The sequence below is a fragment of the Podarcis cretensis genome (assembly GCF_951804945.1).
Source record: "Podarcis cretensis genome assembly, chromosome: 3".
In the NCBI taxonomy this organism is placed as follows: domain Eukaryota; kingdom Metazoa; phylum Chordata; class Lepidosauria; order Squamata; family Lacertidae; genus Podarcis; species Podarcis cretensis.
Window position 1 is genome coordinate 5,973,888 of NC_137172.1, and position 16,472 is coordinate 5,990,359.

The window sequence follows — 16,472 nt, forward strand, 5'->3', positions numbered from 1 at the left end:
TAATTTGTTCCAGAGGTCCGTTCTTAACCTGAAACTGTTCTTAACCTGAAGCACCACTTTAGCTAATGGGGTCTCCTGCCGCCACCGCGCCGCTGCTGCGCGATTTCTGTTCTCATCCTGAAGCAAAGTTCTTAACCCGAGGTACTATTTCTGGGTTAGCAGAGTCTGTAACCTGAAGCGTATATAACCTGAAGTGTATGTAACCCGAGGTACCACTGTACACTCAGGTCATTATTGTGTGCTTCCCAAAGGCATCTGGTTGGCCACTGTGAGAACAGGATGCTGGACTAGAGGGGCCGTTGGCGTGATCTAGCAGCAAGTTCTTCTTATGTCCTTCTGAGTTTGTCCCACAAAGCCCTACATAAACTGCCCCCAAGTGACTGAAAGACTGTTCTCCCATTCCATACTGCCTGAGTTTTGAGATCTTTAGGAGATGCTGTCCTACTGTCCTGCCATCATCTGTAGCCTCTTTGGCTGGAACTCAAGACAAAAAAGGGCCTTCTCAGTGGCTCCTCTCAAGTTCTGGATCTTCTTAAGAATGTAAGAGCCCCACTGGATCAGGCCAAATGCCCAGCTATTTCAGCATCCCGTTCTCACAGCAGCCAACCTACAGCTTGCCAACTCCTTCTCATAGAATCAATTTTTTAGGGTTCCTGTAGGCAATTCTCCTCTTTGCAGGGAGTCTGCGGCTAGAGTGTCCTTGGCAGAAGGCTGTCCAGCCACTGCTTAGGGACTTCTAGTGAAGGTGAGCCCATCATCTCACTAGCCAATTTCTGCTCTATAATTACCTTCTGCTGGCTCGATTATTCAGACAGGTCTTCAGTCTCATAAGCTGTTTTTTTTTTTTATGACCATTGTAAAGTTTAATTAATGTGTTCCAGCCTGCCTTGTTTTTTTCTGTTAGGTATATTTTCTTTTTCTGTTGCCTTCAACACTGTTTGTTGGGATAATAATTTTTTACAGAACACTGAAGAAATGTATCTATGGACTCAACACCATTCCAAGCAACCCAGTTTAATTATTCTCCATTTTACTGAAAGAGGAGGGGTTGCCGGGGCTGACCACCTAAGTATTATTGAGCTGACATTTAGACATAAGGAATGTACAGATCTTATTGGACAGCGACAGTGGTTACACGCCAGTGTCCTGCTATCCCATGGAAATGAACGTGGGCGTAAGCATGCCTGGTTTTGTGCTGGGTCTTAACCAAGGATGGAATCATAGAATTATAGAGTTGGAAGAAACCCTGAGGATCATCTCATCCAACCCCTAGCAATGCAGGAATATGTATTGTATGTCCTGTCTGGGGATCGAACCTGTGGCCTTGGCATTGTCAGCACCATGCCCTAACCAACTGAGCTATCCTGGCCTAAGGAACATAGAAAGCTATCTAGTACAGAGTCGGACCACTGGTCCATCTATTTATTTATTTATTTTTTTGTAAAATAATATTTATTACCTTTTCCAACAATTTAAACACTACAAAAAATAAAAACCATACAATACAATACCAAAAAAAATTATACATTATACTAACAAAACACTAACATTAAACTAACAAAACAAAACAAACACAATTTAAAACACATCAAATAATTTCAATATCTTATCTTTCATTCCCTTATTTCCGCGACCTCCTCACACCTCCCTTTTTGTATTCCACATCTATTAATTTTTTCAGCAATTCCTTTCCATCTTCCTCTATTTTTAATCCTATAATTATCTTAACACATTCTAACCTTATTTTCCCTTTAATACTCTATTAATCTATTTATCCTTAATTCCTTATAACATTTCTACTAAAGCCATATAACTTCATTCCAACATTTTTCTAACATTCATTAATTTTACAGTATTTCCGTAAATAGTCTTTAAACTTTTTCCAGTCTTCTTCCACTGACTCTTCTCCCTGGTCTCGGATTCTTTTCCGCCAATTCCATGTAGTCCATCAACTTCATCTGCCATTCTTCCCGGGTGGGTAAATCTTGTGTCTGCCAATATTTTGCGATGAGTATTCTTGGTGCTGTTGTTGCATACATAAAAAATGTTCTATCCTTCTTTGGCACCAGTTGGCCGACCATGCCCAGGAGAAAGGCCTCTGGTTTCTTCAGGAAGGTATATTTAAATACCTTTTTCATTTCGTTATAAATCATCTCCCAGAATGTCTTAATCCTTGGGCATGTCCACCAAAGGTGAAAGAATGTACCTTCAATCTGATTACGTTTCCAACATTTATTATCGGGCAAGTGGTAAATTTTTGCAAGCTTGACTGGTGTCATGTACCACCTGTAAATCATTTCCATTAAGTTTTCTCTTAGAGCATTACATGCCGTAAATTTCATACCTGTGGTCCATAACTGTTCCCAGTCAGCCATCATTATGTTATGTCCAACATCTTGTGCCCATTTAATCGTAATTGATTTCACCATTTCATCCTGAGTGTTCCATCTCAGCAACAAGTTATACATTCTTGACAAATGCTTAATTTTTGGATCAAACAATTCTGTTTCCAATTTTGATTTTTCCACCTGGTAGCCAACTTTTTTGTCTGAATTATATGCCTCCATTATTTGGTAATAATGAAGCCAATCTCGCACTTTATTTTTCAATTTTTCAAAGCTCTGCAATTTTATTCTGTCTCCATCTTGTTCCAAAATTTCCCAATATTTTGGCCATTTGGCCTCCATATTGAGTTTTTTCTGTGCCTTCGCTTCCATTGGTGACAACCATCTTGGGGTTTTCTTTTCTAACAAATCCTTATATCTTATCCAAACATTAAACAATGCTTTTCTAACAATGTGATTTTTAAACGCTTTATGTGCTTTTACCTTATCATACCACAAATATGCATGCCAGCCAAATACATTATTAAAACCTTCTAAATCCAACACGTCAGTGTTTTCAAGAAGCAGCCATTCTCTCAGCCAGCAGAAAGCAGCTGATTCATAATATAGTTTAAGGTCTGGCAGGGCAAATCCACCTCTTTCTTTAGCATCGGTTAATATCTTAAATTTTATTCAAGGCTTCTTGCCCTGCCAGACAAATCTAGAAATATCTTTCTGCCACTTCTTGAAACAATCCATCTTATCCAAAATTTGCAATGTTTAAAACAAAAACAACATCCTTGGCAACACATTCATTTTTATCACAGCAATTCGGCCTAACAATGATAACTTCAAATTTGTCCATATTTCTAAATCCTTTTTCACTTCAGTCCAACATTTTTCATAATTATCCTTAAATAAATTCACATTTTTGGCTGTCATATTAACCCCTAAATATTTCACTTTCTTAACCAATGTTAATCCTGTCTCCTCCTGAAACTTTTCTCTCTCATTCACAGTTAATTTTTTCTCTAAAACCTTAGTTTTCATCTTGTTCAACTTAAAGCCTGCTACCTGTCCAAATTCTTGAATCAGTTCCAATACCCTTTTAGTACTAGATTCTGGCTCCTGTAAAGTCAACACTAAGTCAGGACCACTGGTCCATCTAGCTCAGTTCTGTGTGCGTTAACTGGCAGTGGCTCTCCTGGATTTCGAAAGGGCAGCCATTCAGCCCTGTCGAGATGCCAGGGATTGAGGCTGGCACATTCTGTGTGCCAAACAGATGCCCTACCACTGAGCTGCAGCCCTTCTGCGAGAATGATTGATGGCATGACTTGGCATGCTTGTAATATTTCCCTTAACTGAGTGGGTGGATGCCCTGCCCTGCCAACGCATATGCCTCAGGACTGGATTATTTTTTTCAGTTGTGGTCAGGAAGAACTTTTGCCCTAGTCAGATTAGCTAAGGATCTGTTTTATCCTTTTTACTTTTCCCGCTGGTTAGGAGTGGGGAGCCTGCCACCCTTCAGTTGTCGTTGAACTCCCAACTCCCATCTGCCCCAGCCAGCACGGCCGATGTTGAGGGATGGTGGGAACTGTAGTTCTGTATTGTTTTCTGGAAGGACACAGGTTCCCCACCTCTGCTACAGTTCACGATTCTGGGAAAGACTCAGCCTCTGCCTTTAAACAAGGGAAAGGTCTGCTCAAACTCAACTGAATTTTACTTTATGGCTGTCAGTTTTTATATTTGCACCCCAGAAAGGCCGGACTCGGGGGATTAATCACCATATCTAAACTGCTGGGTCAGACTACAAGGCGCATCTAGTTTAGCAACTTGCTTCCTGGAGCAGCTGGCCAAATGCCCTCAGGGAGCCCACAAGTAGAGCTTGAAGGCAGTGGGCCTGTCTGTTTGCATTGCCCCACTCCCCAGCAACTGTTATTTCGTGGTATACTGCCCCTGAGCATGGAGGCTCTGCTTAGCTCCCTTAACTTGTAGGCACCAGGAGACCTAATTGACCTCCATGAATGTGCTTGATCTTTCTTTCAAATGCTCTTTCCATAAGGCTGGTGGGCACATTTGGATTTTTAAGTCAGCACCTTTGGGTTTTTAAGTGGGTGCCTTAGGCACCATACTTCTTGTAGCTTAATTCTCCCCCTGCCTCAGATTAATTCCCACCCCCAAATGAGAGACAGACAGAACGTGCGTGTGGACACACTTCACTTTCCAAGGGATCTGGATAAAAGTCGTATCAAGTAGAATTAATCTGAGCCTTGAGAAGCACGTAAGAGGAAGTGGGGAAGAGCGTCAATCTTCCAACTTCCTAGTTCAACTGTAGGGACTTTCCAAAGGAGGCAGGGGTGATCACCCCTCACCATCTCATGGCCAAGAGGGGCGGCAAGTGGCAGTGCCGGGGGGAGGTCAGAGGCTTTGTGGGCTTCAGAAGAAGCCTGCAAGGGGTATCATTGCACCCATGGGCACCACATTAGCAACCCCTGCCGTAAGGTAATTTTGCAGAAGAAATACCTTCCTTTTGTTTGTCCTGAGCCCACTGCTACGCAGAATGAGGCTGTAAGCTAGATGCAGGTGGGTGGGACCATACTTTGGAAAAGGCATTGAAGTTTATACGGTTTGGGTCCCTCCTCCGCCTTTGTCTCCATGACTTCTCCCCTGCTGTTTTCAAAATCCCAAGCGAGCAAGAGGCAATTTGCTTGCAAGGGCTCAGCGTTGCTTTTCTCCCGGTAGCCTGGTAGAGAAAGACGAGCTGCAATCTGCGGAGCCTTCATTTTTGTTCTCGCATGCTACTCTCTGGCACGCGTTCCTTTCTTCCGAACTAAAGAGCAGCAAGCAGTTTGGAACAGTGTTGAAATGGGACAATTAACCTGCTTACCCTCCTGCCAGGCTCTTTTGCAATTTCCTTGAATGCGAGTAAATGGGGAACTGGCGCAGCAGAGCTTCTCCTTGTAAGGGCAGCAGTGGCTGGTTGATCTATTTAAAAATATTACCAGAGCCGTTTGGCAGTTCACAGGATTACTTGGAAGGGTGTTAATGTCCTATAGTGGTTGGCTAGTCACTTCTATGGGGTTGTGAAGGTGGGGAGGGGCAGTAGCTCAGGGAGTAGCGCATCTGCTCTGCATTCAGAAGGTTTAATCCAGGCATAGGCAAACTCGGCCCTCCAGATGTTTTGGGATTACAGCTCCCATCATCCCTGACCACTGGTCCTGTTAGCTAGGGATGATGGGAGTTGTAGTCCCATAACATCTGGAGGGCCAAGTTTGCCTCTGCCTGGTTAAATCCCCGGCATCTCCACTTTGGGCTGGGAAATGATCTCCATCTGAGACCCTGGAGAGCTGATGCTGGTCAGAGTAGACCACACTGACCAATGGCCTGACTCTGGATAAGGCAGCTTCCTGTGTCCCTTATACAGAGGCTGCATCCACATTGTACATTTAAAATGCCGCAATTCCACTTTATAAACAGTCACAGTTTTCCCCAAAGAACTCTGGGAGCTGTAGTTTGTTCAGGTTGCCAAGAGTTGTTCAGGGACGCCTTTATCCCCCTCACAGAGTTACATTCCCAGCGTTCCCTGGGAAGAGGGATTCCCACTGTGGCAATTGTAGTCCTGGGAGGGGAGCAGCATGTTGTGCGGATGTGGCCTGGGTTTGAACTGTACGTATTTCCCTAGAAAAGGTTTTACAGTGGTGCCCTGCAAGACGAATGTCTCGCAAGACGGAAAACCCGCTAGACGAAAGGGTTTTCCGTTTTCGAGGTGCTTCGCAAAACGAATTTCCTATGGGCTTGCTTCGCAAGACGAAAATGTCTTCCAAGTTCCTGCAGTTTTTTTCCCCTTCCCCCCCCCTTTTTCTAAGCCGCTAAGCTGCTTATCTGCTTATCCGATAAGCCAATAAGCCGCTAAAAGCTGCTAATAGCGCTAATCCGCTAAGCCGTCAATGGGCTTGCTTCGCAAGACGAAAAAACCGCTAGACGAAGAGACTCGTGGAACGGATTAATTTCGTCTTGCGAGGCACCACTGTAAAATGAACATTCTGTATATGCTGCTCATTGCATTTCCGTCTCACACCTTCCCAAAGACAGCAGTTTTCAGTAAATCAAAATGCATGCTGTAAAAGTCACAAGGTAACTGGAATACACCTCCCATGGGCCCCTGTGGAAGAGCATTCCTGCTGAGATACGACAGGCACTCGCTGTCTGAACCTTCTGGAAACCACTGAAGAGACATATTTGTTGCAATAGGTGTTCCCAGCTGGATAACCAGGTCCCTGCCATGGGTGTCGCCTTTGTATTTCTTATTTATTTTTATTAATTAGATCACAAGACTCTTAGTCTCAGGGTTGTAGGTTTGAGCCCCACGTTGGGCAAAAAGATTCCTGCCTTACAGGGGGTTGGACTAGATGACCCTCGTGGTCCCTTCCAGTTCCACTCCCCTCCCCCCCAAATGTTCAGCGGCCACAGACGTCACTTTGTGCACCTGTCTTAGTTGCCTCTGGGTAAATAACTGGAAAGAGGCGGAAGACAAACACCCTTCCTGTTATCCAAGCTTGGCTAGAACATCAGTAAAACTTGGGTTTTGTAGTACTAACACATGTTCAGCAGGAAATAAGCAAAAAACTGCCAATGTAAACACAACACTCCCTTGTGATCGGGTTTCCTCCCTGATAAGATGCCTGAAGCAACAGAGAGAGGCTCAGCTGTTTGCAGGGAGGGAGAAAGCTGCCTTTTACTGAATTGAACCTTTGGCCCATTTAGCTCAATATTGTCCACACTGGCTGGCAGCAGCTCTCCAGGGTTTCAGGCAGGCTTTACATACCCAGGACCTTCTTCATACACTGAGCAGCGTCCTCCTGAGTGGGGAGACTGTTACCTATTGAGGAAGCATGTGTGCTACATGCAGTATAGGGTCAAAAGTTTTAAGAATCCTTGCATTAGACCAAAGGATTGTTTAGACCTGACAGTGTATAATGTAACCTGCAAATCCCTGGCTGACCTCATCCACTCCTGCTAATTTGGTGCGTCTGCACCAATGACTTAGCAGTCCCTCGCCATGGAAACCCTGATCTTTTATGTCTGGCCCTTCATGTCTGACTCTCCCTAATCCTTGCTGGTTGCTTGATTGAGCTTAACCTGATCACTACTTTGATCCGCTTTCCTCTTTCTAAGCCCACTTCACTTTCTGTGCTTCTAATGCTTCAAACTGACGGGATCGGAGTCCTCCTCATTCCAGTTTTCTGTATGAGCAAGGGCTCTTCTATGCATCCCCTGCAGAGTTCTGTGCCGTTGCAGTCTCTCTCCTTTCTGCACTACCATCAAATTATAATACCAAGCTCCTAGCCCCCATGGTTTGGGAGGGAAATCTATGTCTTAGGTAAGTGAAGGAACCAAAGAGACCCGCGGGCAGGCTCTGCAGAGGCGAAGGATGGAGCTTCATATTTATTTATTTGCATACCACTTAATTGTAAGAACCTCTAAGCAGGTTACAGAATGTTTAATGTTTTGGACAGTGGTGGGTGGAATACTTGCAGGAGCAAACCAGCAGGTGTGGGAAAAGCTGAGCAACCCCCTTCCCACTTGACAATTCTCCTTTACGAATCATATCCTACCCCTTGCAGTTCTGTTCTTACCATTTTTCAAACCAGCTACTTCTGCGCATTAAATGAAGGGTGTGTTAGCAGCTACATTGTGATGGGTTATAACCTCTTGTTGGTTGCGCTGCTTGCTGTTGAATGCAGCAGGTTCACTGTAAGTGGCTGCCTTTGCAGGCTTGCAGAGCATCCTTGCATCCTCCTCTTAAACGCACCTGCCTTTTGTGTTGCTGCAGTTTTGTTGGCACCATCGGCACCATCATCATCAAATGCAAAGACCTACGGATTATCCAGCTTGACATCCCCGGCATGGAGGAGTCTTTGAACATAGCTGGCTCCATTGAGGTAAGCTGATCTGTAGAAGTTGAGAGAAAATGGCAAAAACCTGACCCAGTTTTTCAGGGGTCCTCATTGGAAGCTAGGGTGGTGCTCAGTTCCACAAGAGCAGTGGGATATTTTTTTTTTTTTTAATGATTGTTCAACCTCTGAGAATCAAGAAAATAAAAATGCAAGGATGTGTGTATAAAAATAGCATATATCTGAGGAGTTGGGAGATGTTCTGTTTGCTTATTAGAACACAGGGATCATCTCATTCCATATTCACAGATATAGTCCCCCATCTCGAAGGGTAGCTCTGATGGGCCGAAACCTCACTCTCACCAGCAGCCTTAGTCATTGGCTGAGCTGCTGTGATGTCATGGAATGTTTGCGAACATTCCTCTAAGGCAGCGGTTCTCAACCTGTGGGTCCCCAGATGTTGTTGGACTACAACTCCCATCATCCCTGAGTTCTGGCCTTGCTAGCTAGGGGTGATGGGAGTTGTAGTTCAACAACATCTGGGGACCCACAGGTTGAGAAAGACTGTTCCAAGGGGAAAGCTGTCATCAGTGGAATGTTGATAAAACAGCAAACCATCAGGAAGGCAAGAGGAAAAGTCAGTCTGGCTGGGCAAAGAAACTTAAGTGCGGACCAGCGGAAAGAGGAGGAGGAGGGCTTCATAAGTGTTCAGGAGATAACACACCTCCCTTAATCCCCATTATTCAGACTGGGCTGCTCTAAGGTGCAGCTTCATTCTCTGTGCACCTCCTACTTGTGATAGCTGCACCACTCCCAGCTATTACATTTCTCTGTGACATTCTGAATGCTGAATATTGTAAGGCGGCGTGGTGTCCAGAACTAGGATATGGTAGGCACTTCTAGTAACAAAGCAAAAAAAAAAAAAAGTGGCATAGGGCAGACCTGTTCCTTCCTGTACCCTGTGTACCATGCACTGGGATTGCCTGCATGTAGCCAGTTCCATCAGGCCTCCCATCCCTACAGCCATTCCAGCAGATTTCCTCAGTGAGAGATGGGAATAATAATAATAATAATAATTATTTATTATTTATACCCTGCCCATCTGGCTGAGTTTCCCCAGCCACTCTGGGCGGCTTCCAATCAAATTTTAAAAACAATACAGCATTAAATATTAAAAACTTCCTAAACAGGGCTGCTTTCAGATGTCTTTTAAAGAGAAGATGGCTGCTTATTTCCTTCACATCTGGAGGGAGGGCGTTCCACAGGGCGGGCGCCACTACCGAGAAGGCCCTCTGCCTGGTTCCCTGTAACCTGACTTCTCGCAATTAGGGAACCGCCAGAAAGCCCTCGGTGCTGGATCTTAGTGTCCGGGCTGGACGATGGGGGTGGAGACGCTCCTTCAGGTATACAGGACCGAGGCCGTTTAGGGCTTTAAAGGTCAGCACCAACACTTTGAATTGTGCTCGGAAACGTACTGGGAGCCAATGCAGATCTCAGGACCGGTGTTATGTGGTCCCGGCGGCCACTCCCAGTCACCAGTCTAGCTGCTGCATTCTGGATTAATTGCAGTTTCCGGGTCACCTTCAAAGGTAGCCCCACGTAGAGTGCATTGCAGTAGTCCAAGCGGGAGATAACTAGAGCATGCACAACTCTGGCAAGACAGTCCGCATGTGGGTCGGGTCTCAGCCTGCGGACCAGATGGAGCTGGTAGACAGCCGCCCTGGACACAGAATTAACCTGCACCTCCATGGACAGTTACCCCTTTGCCAAAAGCCCAGCTCCATTGTGCAGGTTCTGCCCCTGGTCATTATAAGAACAACTGTTTAGAAATTGGTGCCTGAGTTTTGATTCTGGTTTTCCTCTTCCCTCTTTGGCCCTTTCGCCTTGTATGCCATGCTTTTTCTCTGCCTGTAAGCTGACACCCACCTGTCTTGTTTTACTTGATTGTGTGTATCTGGGAGCCTTTTTGGCCGAAGAGCGTCGTATAGATGCTTTAAATAAATAATAAACAGAGGCTGCGGAAGCAACATCCGTCTAAGGGGCCGAGACCCACTGAATCTTTGGGGTCGTTCGATAAAAGTATGTCTCTGCATGTCTGTGTTTTCCGTCCCGCAGGCACTGTCCACCTTGGATTCCATCACCCTGATGTATCCTTTCTTTTACCGGCCCATGTTTGAAGTCATTGAGGACGGCTGGCACTCCTTCTTGCCGGAACGGGAATTTGAGCTTCTCAGTTCAGTTGTAAGTCCCTGTTCTTGGAGCAATGCCTCTCATGCTGCGCTTAGGGAGAGGGAACTTGCATAAAATGGGAACTTGTGGAAATCACTTCCTACCAACCCTGGGGAAGACCATTCGGTCCATGGGGTGCAGAGTGAAAATCCCACCCCCTCTCCCCTTCTGGCATTTGTAACTGAAGGGCACACAGTGTTTTTTGTTGCAGCCTTGTAAGACTTCTCACGCCCTCAGGCTGGAAAAGCTTAACCAGCCCTGGATTAAGTAAATACAGCTTGTGTTTGGCATTGACCTCTGCACTTGTGGGATTGCAGAATCTGCCAGTCTCCTCCCTGTCTGTGTGTGTCTTATTTTACACACCAGCTTTGTTTAAAGCTCCGGAAAGTGGCTGCCTTGTAGGGTGCTAAATTATGTAGCAGCGCTGAGAGGCGGGGAAGGCCAATGGACAAGATGTCTCTTGAAGAGGCAGCTAAGTGGGTGGGTATGTGCCACGATTAGGAGGAAAAATGAGTCAGGAAAACCGTGTTGCAAAGAGGCTGCTCTTAGCCGGCTGAGCATCCTTGGGGACTTTTGTCTGCTCCTGAAATCTGATGGCTTAAAGCCACAGTAGTTTATTATTATTTCTGATCCCCCACCTCTGGAAATCCCATTATATTACCTTCACCCTTAGTTAACCATGATTTTTCTCCCCTCCAGACAAACGAATGGCGGTTGAGCTACATCAACAAAGATTTCTCCGTTTGCCCCTCTTACCCACCCATCGTCACTGTCCCCAAATCGATTGACGACGAATCCCTCTGGAAAGTTTCCACCTTCCGCCACGGTGGGCGCTTCCCGGTCCTCAGCTATTACCACAAGAAAAATGGGATGGTGAGTTGGTCGAGGTGGATGAGTTTCAACTGCAAACGTATACTTGTTTCCTGGACGTGCATATTCTCAGATCTTGACCTTGAGGGCAAATATTAAATCCTCCTTCCCCATCCCTTTGAAAACGAGTGTATAGGTTGCACTACATTTTTGGCATTTTGACCTAAATTTGCTCCCTGAGTGTGCATGCCAACTTTCATCCTGCTACCTTTGTGTTCAGGGGAGATGGGGCGCTGTGTTTGCAGAATAACCTCTGCCAAGCAGATGGATTGGCAAGGTAAATGGAAGTCCTTGCTTTCCCACGCCAAGGATTCCTAATGCCCATTTTGCCTTTGGGCCGAGCGGACGTTCTTCTTCAAGTGAGGTGTCAGATCTGTGGGCTGGTGGAAGACTCAGCTGAGGCATGGCCTGCTCACTGGAAACCCTTTGCCCTTCCTAGGTGATGATGCGCAGCAGCCAGCCGCTCACGGGTACCAATGGGAGGCGCTGCAAGGAGGACGAGAAGCTGATTAACGCCACGCTGAGAGCCGGCAAGCGGGGCTACATCATTGACACACGCTCTCTGAGCGTCGCTCAGCAAGCCCGGGCCAAAGGGGGAGGCTTTGAGCAGGAAGCCCACTATCCCCAGTGGCGAAGGATCCACAAGTCCATTGAGAGGTGAGTTGATGAGTGAGGCATGGTATGAAGGACCTTGTGAGGTTGTTGCTATGCTCTAAGACAGGGATGGGGAGAATGTGGCCTCCCAGATGTTAAACATAAGAAGAGCCTGCTGAATCAGGTCAATGACTTATCTAGTTCAAGCATCCTCCCCTCACAGATATCTGTATCTACTCAGATATCTCTTATGGGAACTTGCCTTCTTGGAAGGCCTGTTGGAAGAAAAATGTCTCTAGTCATTTCCAGAAAGTACAGACAGTGGGTGTGTGCTGTATCTTAACAGGAATGCTATTCCACACAGAAAGTCCTGCTCTGAGTTACCACAGAGCTGGCTTCTGATTTCTTTGGAACTTGCAGGAGAAATTCTCCTACAGACCAGGAGCCCATTGCAGAATCACTGCAGGTTAAAGGTAAAGGTAAAGGATGCCTGGATGGTTAAGTCCAGTCAAAGGTGACTATGGGGTTGCGGCGCTCATCTCGCTTTCAGGCTGAGGGAGCCGGCGTTTGACCACAGATAGCTTTCCAGGTCATGTGGCCAGCAGGAGGATCCTGTCAGCTTCCTTTTAAATCCTGCCCCGTAAGCCTTCGTGCCTTACAGTTCATTGCCCCTGTTTCTTGCTGCTGCAGCTGACAAACCTTGAGTTCACCAAGGTTTGCTTCTCTCAATTAAGATCCTTCCTGCTCTGCTTTCTTGTCCTCTCCTCCATCTCCCCCTTCTGCCCTGCGGGCATCCAATCAAAGGACATTAAGTGTCCCAATTCATAACCAATTAAATGTCCTGTGACCAGTCCCTGGACGCAGGAGAGAGGCGGTGGCTTTAGACCTCCGGGCAGAAGTTACAAACCCGTGCTCAGCCATGGAACGTGCTGGGTCGACTGGATGCAGTGGTCTCTGTCTAAACCACAGGCCATTGGCTTAAGGGGGGAGGAATGTCACCCACAAAAGCCAAAATTCTATGGTTTTTATTTTTATTTATTAAATCTGTATACTGCTTTTGTAGATCTCAGGATGTTGCACAACATAAAGTTGCAATATAAAAAAGACGAGATGCATAATAAAAATAAGAACAAAAGCAAACCAGTAATTCCACACACACCCTTCCAAAACACATTTAAAAGGGCATCAGATGTCAGTCAGCCAAAGGCCTGGCTGAATGGGAATGTTCTTGCCTGGTGCCTAAAGGCGTATAAGGAAGGCACCAGTTGAACCTCCCTGGGGAGAGCATTCCACAAACGGAGCCACCGCAGAAAAGGCCCTTTTTGGTTTGCTGATTTGTATCAGTTACATAAAATAAAGTGTAATTGCATGTTTCTGCTTGTATTTGCGTAATACAAGCTTCTGCCAGTCAAGGGGAGGTGCTGTGCATTCTGTCCCTTATAAATCCCCCTTATGCGGAGCCCCTTGAGGACTAGTAGCTGAGATTGTCAGGTTGATGAGTCTGCTGCCCAGTCCCCAATTTGTCTGCATGTGTGATGTGAATGTGAACCTAGCCAAAGCTCAGCCCCACGGATTGTCACGGTGTTCATTCTCACTGCCATGAAATACTTTTTTGAACGTTCCGTTATAAAGACCTAATGGAGGGTATCTTAAGCCCAGGCCGTTGCACATCTTCATTCCCCGAAAGCCCTCCTTGACCACCCCTTTCTTGTGAAGTCTTTGACCCCCCCCAGCCCCAAGTCAACGTTGTTGTTGTTGTTGTTTAGTCGTTTAGTCATGTCCGACTCTTCGTGACCCCATGGACCAGAGCATGCCAGGCACTCCTGTCTTCCACTGCCTCCCACAGTTTGGTCAAACTCATGCTGGTAGCTTCAAGAATACTATCCAACCATCTCGTCATCTGTCATCCCCTTCTCCTTGTGCCCTCCATCCTTCCCAACATCAGGGTCTTTTCCAGGGAGTCTTCTCTTCTCATGAGGTGGCTAAAGTCTTGGAGGCTCAGCTTCAGGATCTGTCCTTCCAGTGAGCACTCAGGGCTGATTTCCTTCAGAATGGAGAGGTTTGATCTTCTTGCAGTCCATGGGACTCTCAAGAGTCTCCTCCAGCACCAGAATTCAAAAGCATCCATTCTTCGGCGATCAGCCTTCTTTAAGGTCCAGCTCTCACTTCCATACATCACTACTGGGAAAACCGTAGCTTTAACTATATGGACCTTTGCATCCTCTAGCTAATAAGAATAAGTGCACGCAACAAATAATTGCATCTTTGTAGTGCACGCCACACCTCACATGCCCTCTTCCAAGCTTCTTCCCTTCCCGTTGCTGGGGGGTGTATTGGGAGGGAAGACCCATTGCGACCGCCAGGATCCCATCTGGTTTGCTGTGTTTCCACGTGGGCGTTGGAGACTGTTGCCCCTTGGAAGTGGTAGGGCAGAAGGCAAAGAGACTGGCAGTTGATGAAGCCAGAGCTGACTAAGACTTGTTGTGTCCCCGTCCTCCACCTCCTCCTCATCATCACCATCATAATTTATTTATATCCTGCCCTCCCCAGCCGAAGCCGGGCTCAGAGCGGCTAACAACAGTAAAAATAATACAGTTTACATAAAATCACAATCAGTTAATTGAAATACATTCTAAAATCAGTTCAAAATCAAATTAATGGCAACCATTGGGCTAGAGGATTACAGAAGGAGAGGGTCAGACTGCGCCTTGGCCAAAGGCCAAGCAGAACAGCTCCGTCTTGCAGGCCCTGCGGAAATATGTCAAGTCCCACAGGGCCCTAGTCTCTTGCGACAGAGTGTTCCACCAGATCGGGGCCAGGGCTGAAAAAGCCCTGGCTCAGTTCTGCAAAGGCAACACTGAGCCAGGGAAAGAGGAAGCTGCCAGGCAGTTCCACCCTCTTAGACTGGTTGTCAATAAGAAGGCAGGCTGAGATTAGTTGGGCAGCGCCCCATTCGTCCTAATGGACGAACCACTGATGTGTATTATATATGCATTCACACGCAGAATCAAAGGTAAGCATAGTCCCCAGACACAAACAGCAAGGCTGTGCGTCTTGCCATGCTTTGGGCGATGCCATGGCACAATTCAATGTTAGCTCCACTTGGGGATAAGCTGTGGCATTGCTGTCGTTGTTCTGCACACTGCTATCCAGCCTGCCTCCAGCTCTTGTCCTGCTTGCTTCCTTTCTGTAAATTCAGTGCGTAGATAAGATGGTATTGCCTGGAGTTAGTAGACCAGTGACCAAAGCCAGGTAGTATAGATCAGGGTGTACTTGGAAAATGCAGAGTTGCCACAGAGTCATTCCCTGGGCTCTTTCTGCTGCATCTGATGTCAGCCCTGTAGGTCAGAGGGAGCAGGTCTCGAACCAAAGCTGTTTTGCTATAACAAGGAAGGCCATAGATCCCTGGGGCATTTCAGCCCTCCAGATACAACCAGATCCCTCTGCAGGCTCATTGTGGTCATTCTTGTTCCTTCACCTGGTGCAACATTCCCCACAGGTACAACATTCTGCAAGAGAGCCTCATCAAGCTTGTGGAGGCCTGCAATGACCAGTCGCACAACATGGACCGCTGGCTGAGCAAACTGGAGGCTTCCAACTGGCTGACTCACATCAAGGAGATCCTGACTACTGCCTGCTTGGCTGCTCAGTGCATCGACAGGTGGGACCCACCTTCCGGTTATCTATTTATTTCTTTTCAGGTTTACAAGCAGCGTCACTGTCACCAAAGCGGTATGCAGTAAGATAAGATCCAGGAGGTCACAGGCCCATTAAACGTAAAAAAAAACCACACGCTTCTACAATTGCAAAATTTTTATTCCGTAAAATGATTGGGTCACACTTCGGGGAGAGCGTTTTCAAACAAAAAAGGGCTTCAGTGGTTGCCTGAATATCAAAACGCTAGGTGCTTGTCTAACTTAGGTTTGCAACTGATTCCAGAAGGCTGGAGATGCAACACTAAAAGCCCCATTTTTGGTGCATACTCTAAAAATGCACATGGGGAGCATGTCGTACGCTTCGCAGTGCCCCGTTTGAGGAGTGCAGTTGCTGGGCAGGGATGTATAAGGCGTCCAATCCTCAGGTCTGAATTTGTTTGGGGCTTTCAAGATGAACTGCAGTTTAATGGAATGAGCCGCTCCAAACAGCTTTGCTTGTTTAGAATGTTAATAAAGAACATAAGAAGAGGATTGCTGCTGGATCAGATCAAAGGTCCATCTAGTGCTCTTACTGCATTCATAGCAGAATTTTCCAGGAAACTCGCTGGTGGTTACGGCCCCTGTTGTTTTTCTCGAAGAAACTGATATCCAGAGGTACGCTGGAATGTGGAGGCTCTGTCCACCTATTGTGGCCAACAGCCCTTGAGAAACCAAAACGTCTCCTCAATAAATTTGGCTAACAACCATTGGGGGTTGTTATTCTGGGGCAGCCGGTAAGATCTTGCCCCCAGAAGGTTTCCTGCCAGAGAACATGGACCTTGGGCTGATAAAGTGTTCCCGCCCCTGCAATATGTTGTCTATGCATACGCCAGCTCAGTATGTTTGCCTCCCTTTCTCAACTTTCC

General features: G+C 46.5%; 2 protein-coding genes and 1 long non-coding RNA gene across 5 annotated transcripts in view; all 3 read left to right on the plus strand.

Annotated features, from left to right (window-relative positions):
• LOC307211838 (L-threonine 3-dehydrogenase, mitochondrial-like) overlaps window positions 1-16,472 on the plus strand; it is a 152,784-nt gene that overhangs the window by 85,550 nt on the left and 50,762 nt on the right. The window lies entirely within an intron of this gene.
• Window positions 1-16,472, plus strand: part of LOC307212113 — a 150,771-nt gene that overhangs the window by 18,510 nt on the left and 115,789 nt on the right. The window lies entirely within an intron of this gene.
• The window catches only part of MTMR9 (myotubularin related protein 9), a 32,559-nt gene that overhangs the window by 2,472 nt on the left and 13,615 nt on the right, over window positions 1-16,472 (plus strand). For all 3 annotated transcript variants that reach the window (XM_079968749.1, XM_079968748.1, XM_079968747.1), the window contains exons 3-7: window positions 8,158-8,266; window positions 10,334-10,459; window positions 11,147-11,320; window positions 11,757-11,974; window positions 15,411-15,572. In XM_079968749.1, coding sequence (XP_079824875.1) covers window positions 8,158-8,266; window positions 10,334-10,459; window positions 11,147-11,320; window positions 11,757-11,974; window positions 15,411-15,572 — 789 coding nt within the window. The remainder of the gene's footprint in view (window positions 1-8,157; window positions 8,267-10,333; window positions 10,460-11,146; window positions 11,321-11,756; window positions 11,975-15,410; window positions 15,573-16,472) is intronic.